This window comes from Lepidochelys olivacea (genome assembly GCF_965140295.1).
Source record: "Lepidochelys olivacea isolate rLepOli2 genome assembly, chromosome: 1".
Lineage (NCBI taxonomy): Eukaryota > Metazoa > Chordata > Testudines > Cheloniidae > Lepidochelys > Lepidochelys olivacea.
The window spans coordinates 256,336,683-256,348,299 of NC_140411.1; the positions used below are offsets into that span (position 1 = coordinate 256,336,683).

The 11,617-nt window shown below is 43.0% G+C and overlaps 1 protein-coding gene across 1 annotated transcript; it reads left to right on the top strand.

Moving 5' to 3' along the window:
• Positions 1-5,332: 5,332 nt before the first annotated feature.
• On the top strand, positions 5,333-10,028 carry LOC311519323 (protein HP-25 homolog 1-like). Its single transcript, XM_084625742.1, has 3 exons — positions 5,333-5,510; positions 6,561-6,731; positions 8,199-10,028. Exons 1-3 carry the CDS (start codon positions 5,468-5,470, stop codon positions 8,699-8,701), a joined length of 717 nt encoding a protein of 238 aa, XP_084481868.1. The 5' UTR covers positions 5,333-5,467; the 3' UTR covers positions 8,702-10,028.
• Positions 10,029-11,617: the final 1,589 nt, after the last annotated feature.

Here is an 11,617-nt window from a genome sequence, read left to right on the forward strand (position 1 = left end):
GTGGGTCATTTCCAGCAGTTGACAAGAACGTCTGAGGAACAGTTAAGAGAGAGGCTGTACCTTCGTAGAGCGAAAGCAGTGTCTATTCTAAATAATTATCTGCTTTTCATACTTTGTGTTTAATGTATATATATTCTAAATACCAAAGAGGCAAGAGTATGACTTCATTTGCACCAGTGCAAATCCAGAATAAACTCATTGATTTCAGTTACTCCAGATTTAAAGTTATGAGGATTTGCTCAGAAGCTGTCCCTAAATGTTTGAGAAAACATGGGATTTTCCACAATGGCTCAGCCTATTAGTCCATCTACTTTGGGATCGTGCCTTTGGCTGTATGCACTGTACATGATGCAGTATTGCCAAATCATGAGTCTCATGCTATGTGATGTAAACCCCAGCTCCTGGATTCATGAGAATACTTGAAAAACTCTTAGCTTTCACTTTTAACAGAAAAGTAAATGTCTAGTTGTCATGGCTTGAGAAAAGAAAAAAATGGAGAAAAGCTTGAAAATGCCAACTGAGTGAAACCTAAAGGCCCAGGAACCAAAAAGGCAAACCCACCATGATTTATAGCCAATTGCATGATTTGGGGGTCTGGACTCCTGATTTTTGAATGCTTGGGATTAGCAATATTGCAGTTCCAGAATTAGGTGAACTCCATTTCCTTCCTTCCCTCACCCACTGCACTTAGCATGTAAATGGTTTTAGATCAACGTAATATAAGGGGATAAAGAAGTCAGGATCCTTCCTGATCCCCACTGGGTTCTCATTTTCAAGTCCCTCAGTAGTCAAGGAGCACATCTCCACTTGCAACCAGCCTAGATAACTATGTTTATCAGAGATATAAGATAATGGATTTCCTATGTGACCAACAAGGAGCTATCCACATTTTTGCGGAAGGTCAAAAGTTACCCCTTGCTTCCCAGGGCTTAGCTTTTATTAGCACAAGTAACTCGAACTAAATATAAAATTGTAGTTCATGCCATTGGGTTCCTACTTTAAACACAAAAAGAAAAGGAGTACTTGTGGCACCTTAGAGACTAACAAATTTATTTGAGCATAAGCTTACAGCTCACAAAAGCTTATGCTCAAATAAATTTGTTAATCTCTAAGGTGCCACAAGTACTCCTTTTCTTTCTGTGACTGCAGACTAACATGGCTGCTACTCTGAAACTTTAAACACACACACTCTCCCAGCTTTCTGAAGCATCAGATTTGATTAACTTCATGATTATCCTAACAAAGCAAAGCTCTGAATATTTTAAATGGCCATAACATTTTTCAGTATATTTTTAAATCCTGCCACAGCAGGGCATTCAAAATGTGATTATTAAGTTTGTCAAAATAAAACAAATTAGAAATCTGAAACCCTTACTTGGTAGGAAAATAATGTCCTACATAACCATTTTAGTACACTTTTCATGAGATTTCACCGTCAACAGAATAGCATTGTGAGGTTAAAAGTGTTGGTGAGTTCAGTGCTATGAATGCACTAAACTCATTTATGTATGTCCTTGGAACAAGCATGACTGTCTCAAGGGCACAGTACATTTCTTTTCTGGAACTAAAGTTCTTTTACCCTTTCTCTTTGGTTTTAATCTCCCTAGAACAGAGGTTCTCAAACTGTGGTCCATGAGCTCCATTCAGGTGGTCCGTGGATAGTTCCCTCTAATGTGCATGCCTGGGCAGCTGCACATGAGAGACTGAAGAGCCACCCACCTAATTAGTGGAGCCATAGTGGCATGGCTCCACTAATTAGGTGCCTGGACCCTGGAGAAGATGCACATGTAAGGTGAGGTGGTGGCCTTGGGGGGAAATAGGGGGTAGGTGGGAGGGGGCAGTGGAGTGAGAAGAGAGGGTGGGGGTAATTTGGGATGTGCAGGGCCACGGCGGCCAGAGAGAGAGGCAAATTTCTCCAGCTCCAGGGCTGCAGCTGCCAGGGAGAGACCCCCCTCCTTCCCAGCCCAGCTCGGCGGCTACCGTGGCAGGGGAGAGAGAGGGCCATCACATTAGAAAGGTAAGACTACTGATATTAAAATATGAGTTGAGTGCTTTTACTTGTAGAACAAAAAAAAAACTTTAACAATTATTAAGGTTTTTTTTGTATATTGCTTTTATCCAAACTGCTTTACAATAGTTAGCTAACAGTACAAACAATATTTGGAAAGATCATTATGTGGTCTGCCGTGACCTGCAGCAATTTTCAAGTGGTCCATGAAAAGATAAATTTGAGAAACACTCCCGGCCTAGAATAATGATCTGCACACACCATCTAGTGGTGCCAGGAAGGATTACACTTTACAATAGTGATAATTTTCATGGTTTATGGAAAGGCAGCTATTCAGGAAAAAACATGAAGGTCAGTTCCGTCTCTGGAAAAAGAGATGTTTTACAAAGCGCTAAATAGGTGGCCATGAGCCAGATTTTCAGATGGCCATAAATTGGCATTGTTCCATTGATTGCAATGGAGCTACAGTAATTCATGCTGGCTAAAAATCCAGGCCAGTAACTGTTGATCTTTGCAAGGGGGTGGATGAACACTGCTTAGGGCCCAGCTGGCAGATGGTAAAACCCAGCCAAAGGAATCAGATACCCCTGTAGAAATTGCTTTGAGATGCAAAGGAAAAGTCATGTGAAGCTCAGACAATCTCCAAAAAACAGCAGCAAAGTTAATTGGACAAAAGGATTTAATTGTATTTAGTAGATATTAGTCAATAAACAGTTTCAGAATCAGAGTTCCAAATACCATAATATAGGTCTGGAAATCTGGGTTCCCATCATCAAAAACTGAGTTTCCAGGTCCAATATCTAGGTTGCCACAACCAGGTTATGAATGCAGAATTCTGAATGCCGAGTTTTCAAAGCAGAGTTCCAAGATACAAAAATTGAGATGTCAAATCTGCAGTGAAAGTGTCCTTAAAACAAACATGTGCTGGATCATCATCCGAGACGGCTATAATATGAAATGTGTGGCAGAATGTGGGTAAAACAGAGCAGGGGGACATACAATCCTCCCCCAAGGAGTTCAGTCACAAAGTTAATTAACGCATTATTTTTTCAGCAAGCATCATGAGTGTGGAAGCATGTCCTCTGGAATGGTGGCCAAAACATGAAGGAGCATACGAATGTTTAGCATATCTGGCACATAAATACCTTGCAAGGCCAGCTACAAATGTGCCATGCGAACGCTTGTTCTCACTTTCAGATGACATTGTAAATAAGAAGCAGGCAGCATTATCTCCCATACATGTAAACTAACTTGTTTTCTTAGCAATTGGCTGAATAAGAAGTAGGACTGAGTGGTCTTGTAGGCTCTAAAGTTTTACATTGCTTTGAGTGCAGTTATGTAACCAAAAAAATTAAAAATCTACATTTTTATTATAAAACTTATAAAAATTTGTAAGTTCAATTTTCATTATAAAGAGATTGCACTACAATACTTGTATGAGGTGAATTGAAAAATATTTCTTTTGTTTATCATTTTACAGTACAAATATTTGTAATAAAAATAATATAAAGTGAGCACTGTACACTTTGTATTCTGTATTGTAATTGAAATCAATATATTTGAAAATGTAAAAAATATCCAAAAATGTTTAAGTAAATGGTATTGTTTAACAGCACGATTTATTTTTTTAATTGCTTGACAGCCCTAGTAAATACACATTCCTTTATCTAGGACAGGCTGAACACATTTTAAAAACATATTTCAAGCACACATCTATAACTGTTTGTATACCATACGTACATACATCATACAATGATTTTTGGGATCAGTGTGTCACCAGTTTATCTATGATACTTTACATGATGCCTTTGAGACACATATTATGATAACAGTGTATTGTGGCAATGAGTGTGTCAGGCCTGATGGGAGTTACAGTATGGGAGCCCTCTGCCAGTTGGCACTGGGGTCTCCGAAGGTCAAAGTGGCGCAGTAGGAGGAAGGGGGTTTTCCGCAGGGGGAAGACAGACCATTTGGGACTTGCTGCTCTCTTCAGTCCAATACTGTCCCTTAATGGCCTCCCCAAGCACAAAGAAATTGACCAGTCCCTGTATGTTAAGAATAACACCACCACAGCATTTATAGTAGATGTGTGACACTCTGGTGTGTTGGTAAGACACTGGGACTTCGTTTTCTGGCCTCAGTCACTTGTTCTGGGTCTGGCATTACAAAGGTTAATGCCCCTGTCATAAGTTGGGTCAGTACCTGCTGTCTCCAGTGATTTAAAATTGAACTCGTTGAGCTGCAGGCTTCAGCTCACTGACGACATGGAATATGTGGGTGTATATGCATTTCCGAGTGGAAGATGCCTTTTTGATCGCCGAGCTACCTCCCACATACTTGTATCTGCTGCTCAATCCTCTATATAAGAGCTAAGTAGCAGTAATATTAAACGATGCTGCCTGTAGGCTTGGCCAATATTTACATGTGGCATTTCCTAAGCATTAATAAAAGTTAAGCTCCATTAAGGAAATTCATAGGAGTGCTTTGTGACAGGGCAAAGGGTCCAATCAGAGGTGCAACTGCAGTATGCGTGGCTCTACCATAAAGAGTTTGAATCGAACTAGCTCAAGGAGCAATAGTAGCGAAGCCAAGCCATGCAAGTACATACTTGCACTTACTGGTAGGCTCGTACTTGAGCAGCTAACCCATGCTGCAGCCCAAGCTGCCACAGCTTCGCTGCTCTGGGTCCCTGTGCTAACCAGATCAAAGCTAGCTTGGGTATCTCTACACAATCCTCGGTCACAGCTCCGATTGCAATGTAGATTTGCCCAAAGTCTCAACACCACTTTTTCTTGTACATAACTATTCTTCCCCTCTCCGCCCAGGAAATTTAATAAAGACAGCTGGTCAAACAGGCCTGTATACGGATAGATCATGTTTATGTAAACCTAGGCCTCTGCATTCCTGAACAACTAGCTTCTCTAGTTGGCTATACCAGCCTGTCTTTTCCCTTGTAGTCCCTCTGTTCCACATTCAGCCTGCCAGAGGATGACCCACAGCGATAGTTGGCAGAACAAATAAGGAAATGAGCCAAATTCACCCTAGTGTAATTGTCTTATCATCAATGGGATTATACCAGGGCTGAATTTGGCTCCGTACACAAATACAGCAATTAGATTAGTCAGTAATATTTGTGTTAGACATAGCCTGTTATTTTTCATTACTGTTATTTAAAAAGATACAGCAACTAGCAGAGTGGAGCAGAGCAGCCTTACAACAGCAGCCCCGAGAGCACAATGAGCAAACAGGAAGCAAGCAGGGAATGTATCCTGTTGGTTGGAGGAAGGTCAGTACTAGAACAGGCAGGGTCACAGTAGGTCATCTGTGCACAAAGCAGTGATGAAGGAAGCTGTTTAGTCATAGCTGTGTCTTTGAGGGTCCTAAGCAGAAGGGTGAGGAACAGGATACAGTGACTCAGGAAAACGGTCTCTCGAAGGAGCTGGTTTTCCAGCTGTCGGGATGTCACGGGAAAGACGAGAAACTCACAGCGTGTTTTTATCAGGTGAGTTTCGTTCTTGTGGAGATACATGGCTTGATTCTCCTCTCATGCTGGGGGAAAATCAGGAGTAACTCTGGGCATCAGTGGAGCTCTGCCAGTGTCTAACTGGGACAGAGAGGGCAATCAGGCCCTCCATCCCTCATTAATACAGTGGGCTTAATTGTGGCTTTTAACACCCCCGCACTGGGAAGGGTGGCTTTGTGTGGGGAAGGCTGCACACTGCACCAAGGCAGGCTCCAAAGGCATTCTGCCAGCTTCAGTCCGGAGGCAGGAACAGTGCCTCTAAGATCAGGAACAGCTCAGTAGCAACGGCGATAGTCTTTGAAAAGGTGCAACATTTGTTCCTCTCTGTGCCGCTGTGTTAGGTCTCCGAGTAGCAGCCGTGTTAGTCTGTATTCGCAAAAAGAAAAGGAAGACTTGTGGCACCTTAGAGACTAACCAATTTATTTGAGCATAAGCTTTCGTAGCTCACAAAAGCTTATGCTCAAATAAATTGGATAGTCTGTAAGGTGCCACAAGTCCTTCTTTTCTTTTTATGTTAGGTCAGACATCTGGGGTGAAATCCCAGCCCCAACACAGTCAATAGGATTTCTGCCACTGACTTCAGTGGGGCCAGAAGTACACACCTCTAGTGTGGGAAAGGGGTGGGCACCCAAACCTTTTAGGGAGCCTAGAGTTGCTAGTGCTACCATTATATAAAACTTTCTCCTACTCTGCCCCTTCCACTCCAGGGCCAAATTCCACCCGGGGATCATTTGTACTGAGATACAAGAGCACCCTTATTTTAAGGCTTTGGCCCACATTTGTAAGATCTCTGGGGCCTACTGCCCTGTGTTTGTAGAATGCCTAGCACAATAGGGCCCTGATCTTGGTGGCCCTTAGGCACTAACATAATAAATGTGATTAATGATGATTTGAGTAGTGGTAGGCTGAGAAATATTGTGCAGTTCACATCCTGGAACCCCAATCTATATGGCTGTTTTTGTATTTTGCTTGTAGAAAATCACTGCTAGCAAGCTCTAATGAATGGCTTTCCCCTTTCTCCCCCTCCAGGGGTCTGGATTTTGGCTGTTTCAGTCACTATGGCAGTACAGGAAAAAAACCCTCTTGTTCCATGTCTCCCAGGACCCCAAGGTCCTCCTGGGAACAATGGAATTCCTGGTCATAATGGGCACAATGGGCTCAATGGGGAGAAAGGGGAGAAGGGACTCAGAGGGGAACCAGGTAAGTCACATTTGAGTGAGACATTTAATCCAATACCAACTTCTGATAGCACTGTTTCACCAGTTTTCTCATTCAGAATTCAATATATTGCATATTTGGAACAACCAGAATCATTTCATAGCAACAGTTATTTAGTGATAGAATTATGATCCTAACATCAGAGATTTGCCCTTTCTGAAGGTAAGAATATGGTATGTATTTATATTAGACACCAGATGTTCTGCTGAGAAATGCAGTAAGAGACATTTGGATAACAACAGTTAGGAATGATTTCATCATGGAGAGACTTTGCAGTGAAATACAAAATCCTGAACTGGGTTTTTGGCAAGTAAAAAATAAAACAAAACTTACCTCTCAATCCACCTTAATGGCCTTCCCAGGGAGTGAAAATGTTTGACTGACACACTCTCCTGGTGCTTTATTCCTAATGCTCTGGGTTAGACTTAGTGTTTAGGCTCATGAAGCATTCTCAGGTGGTGGTGGTGGGGGCGTTGAGTGCCCACACATACATGTTTCAGGCAGTTCTGAGGAGGTAAGGGGGCATATCAAGGATGGAGCCAGGGTATTGCTGTCCCCCAGTGATTCCCCCCTTTTGCAATGTCGTAGGAGCTTTATGGCGGCACAAGACAGGGAATAGAACTCACTGAGGGTGAAATTTCCCCTGTGAAACTTTTCTTCAAGTTTACAATTTTGTTTCCTCCCCTCCCCCCAAAAAATAAATAATTTGTTTTGTTGTTGAAAGTTTGTTTTGTCAAAAAAAAATTCTATTGGGGGAGAAAAAAAATGGATTATTTTTTGACCAGCTCTATTAGGGAAGCTCGAGCTAAATTAAACTGCTCGGGGGATTGGGGGCGGGGGGTCAGCAATCCAGCCCCCAGCAGTTCCAGCATAGGGGATCTGCAAATCACTTCCCCTCTGACCCTGCCTTACATCCAGCACTGAATGAATTCCATTGTTTTAGGATAAATGATCACCTCCTTGCTCTGAGACCCCAGAGAGGGGACAACATCCACCCACAGAAGTGTTAAAGACAGAGCTCTACTCACTCTTCATCCACATACACAGTTGTAGACATACATCCCACCTGAGAATGCTTCATGAGCCTAAACACGTAGGCACACTCCAGGGCATTAGGAATAAACCACAAAGAGTGTGTGTCAGTCAAACATTTTCACTCCCAAGGACAATAATTAGGAGTAGCGTGTTTTTTCTGGAGTTAAAGCTGAGGCTGTTTTACTTTGAACAGAGTTTTTGAGTATGGTATGAGTATTTCTCTTACTTTAGGGAGTTTGCAATGCTTTAAATTGTAGTTTAATCCCACCCTGTTGGGCAGTGTCTCTAACTAACCCTCTGCAGGCATTGTCAACAAAGAAGTTTTTGGGGATTTTAAATGAGTCACATTAGAGCAGGATGAGAACAAATGGAAAAGTATCTGCTTCTAGCTCATTCTTTTTTAATCTTTTTCAGGTTCCACAGGAATGCGTGGGCCACAGGGCCCTCCAGGAAAAGTAGGTCCAATGGGACCAAAGGGCGAAAGTGGACAACCAGGTTCCACCGGCCCACAAGGAAGCCCAGGAGAATGCTCACCACGTCAGAAATCTGCTTTTGCAATGCAACTTGCCAAAAACTATCCAGCTCCTAAACAACCAATTATATTTCATGAAATCTTATACAATGATCAGCAACATTTTGATAAGGCCACTGGAATTTTCACTTGTCAAATACCTGGAGTTTATTACTTTGGCTACAATGTAGAGTTGTACCGGAACACCACGACCATTCAGCTAATGAAAAACAGCCAAGCGGTGATAGGATCATATCAGACCACCCTAAACTCTTATGAAAATATGTCAGGAAGTACAGTCCTTAAGCTGGAGAAGGGTGACAAGGTCTGGTTAGAAGTGAAACAGGAAAGTAATGGAGCGACACACACAAGCTACTTTTTAGGTTACCTGATATTTGAAATTTAGACTTCTGAAAAACTTCTGAATTAGCCTCACCATTGTGTCAGAATTTAAGAGATGAGGAAAGTATACCTGAGGGTGAGGGAGGCAGGAGGTTTTGTCAGAGTCTGATCCCATATTATAGCAGCATCTGTTATTATGGTAGCACCGTCTACTATTATGGTGGCCCTACACTTCCCATTATAAGACACAGTTTTTGTTGTTTATAACTTTTCCAAACTTTAATGGTTTGGGCTGAAAAATTCCATGCCAGGTGTCTGACTGTCCCTGAATGTTTTTGGAAAATGTCAGCCAAAACACTTTAGCTGATTCTGAGAATGAGTATAAGGGGAAATACATTTTTGCCTGTGTTAAAAAACTCTGGTGACTTTTTCTCTGAGAAGCTCTAATGCCCCTCTACTTTGGAGCAAGGTCTTGATATTTGGCAAGAGAATGGCTTTTGTGTCTGGGATGTTCCTGTTGGCATTACTTTGAAAATCTGCCCAAATTTAGCCGCATTATAAGATTTTGAAAATGTGCAGTTCACACATGCTCAGTAGACACTTCCTAGAACTCCACAGCTAAATTCCCAAAAGATTCCATCTGTGACGTGGCACTCCATATGCTTTATAAAAATATGTTTGTAAGTGTGAATATAATGTAACTGAAATATGCTTTATGCAAAAGGTCTCTTGTAAGGTATAATTTCAGAGCTTATAATCTACTGAGTGTGTCCATCCTATTTGTATGAATGTATCATTCTTGTATCTGAAACTAGGAATATGAAGTATAACTCTGAGGTTCTATTGTAATTATGCGAAGTGTGGACCATTAATGGTGGTTTAGAATCTTGACGGCTCCCATTGACTAGGATGATTGGTTGTAAATGGTTTATTTTCCTGCAAGCCTTCCGCTATATGTGCGGACCAGCCCTGGAAGAATGGAGGGGGTCTCACAGGACATGCGAACATGGCACCTGATACTGGAATCCATCTTAAACCCGGTGCTTTTCCATTTAGAAGGAGGGGTGAGAACCCAGAGAGACAAGATATTCCCGCCTTATGCCAAGGATATAAAAGGTGGTGGAACAGAACAAGAGGCTCCCAGTCATGAGAAAGCCCTTGCCTTTCACTCAAGATGCCTGCTGAAACTAACAAGGACTGTACCAGGGAAAGGATTGGGCCCAGACTAGGAAGGAGTCTAGTCTCTGAAAGAAGCTTATTGGAACATCTCTAAGGGTGAGATTTACCTGTAATCAGTTTCTTAATGTATTAGGCTTAGACTTGTGTGTTTTTGCTTTATTTTGCTTGGTGACTTACTTTGTTCTGTCTGTTATTACTTTGAACCACTTAAATCCTACTTTTTATACTTAATAAAATCACTTTTGTTTATTAGTAAACCCAGAATAAGTGATTAATACCTGGGGGAGCAAACAGCTGTGCAACAACTCTCTATCAGTGTTATAGAGGGTTGACAATTTACTCTGTATAAGCTTTATACAGAGTAAAACAGATTTATTTGGGGTTTGGATCCCATTGGGAGCTGGATGTCTGGGTGCTGGAGATAGGTAACCTGCTGAGTGGTTTTTAGTTAAAACCTGCAGCTTTGGAGGCCCTGGGTCTATGTTGCAGCAGGCTTGCATGTCTGGCTCAACAAGACAGGGCTCTGGAGTCCCAAGCTGGCAGGGAAAACTGGCTCAGAGGTAATCTCAGCACGTCAGGTGAAAGTCCCAAGGGGGTCTCTGTGACCGAACCCATCACACCATCCACACTGAACAAGACTTTTCTGACAATTGCAGTTCCCAGCTGTTGTGGACTGGATCCTGGAAATTGACAGCAGGCACCCTGTTCCTCTCCTGATCTCTCAATGCCACCTCATTGACATCCATGCCCTGTGGAGGAGGAAGCTGACTGACATGAAGGCAGAGGGGACAAGAGCTGGAACTCAGGGTTGGGACAGAGGAAAGTAGATTTGGGCAAGGAACATAAGGGAAAGGCTGGGACTGGAGGCTAGCGGGGCAGGAGGGAGGGCAAGAGGGAAACTGGGACTGGGTGTTGTGAGGGAGACTGGGAACCGGGAAAGAAATGAGGTGGGAACCAAGAGCCGATGAGGACCACAAAAGGCGACATTGGGAGTGGGAACCAGTAAGGCGGGGAAAGGAACTGGGAGGGAGACATATCTGATGAGAAGCAAAGGTAGGGGAGGAGAACTGGGACTGGCCGAGCAAAGATACTGGGAAGAGGAGCTGTGGGGGGGGGGTGCGGGGCTGGTCCCATTGAGATTGAATGAACAGCTCTGGGAGGGAGACTGGGAGCCAGTGGGGATAGGGAACATGGGCATGGGCGGGGGGATTACTGTAAACTGTAAACTGTAGAGGAGTGGAGAGAGAGAGAGAGAGATTGGTTGAGATGTTAGGAGGATGAGATTGGGTCTGGCTGAGCAAGGAAACTGGGGACAAAGAGCCAGATAATGTGAGAAATGGGACTGGATGGGCAAAGAGAATAGGATTTAGAATTGTGGGCAGAAACTAGGATGGGGACTCAGGAGGGAAAAACTGGGACTGGCTGGGCAAGGAAACTGGGACTGGGACAAGTTGGAGGAGAAGGGGCAGAAAAGGTCAAATGGGCAGAAGAGTCTATGCGCACTACAGCACACTCCCACCAAAGGATGGAATGGAACCAAAGACTTCTGCCTCTCACCATTCCTCTGCTTTCAGCAAATGTATGTGAATCCCTCTGGCAAAGTGTCTCCTCTTCCTTTAGTGTTGGTCCACATAAAGGGTAATCACCTGCTATTACTATCAGTTACTCGGTTAGCTCAAGTGGCAGAGCTCTATGTGGTGGAGCTAAAGGGTCCAACCTGAGGGTATCAATATGTTGCCACATGGTAGACCTTCTGTTTTTTCAGTGTTCCTTTTTAAAAACATAGGAAATTACATACAAC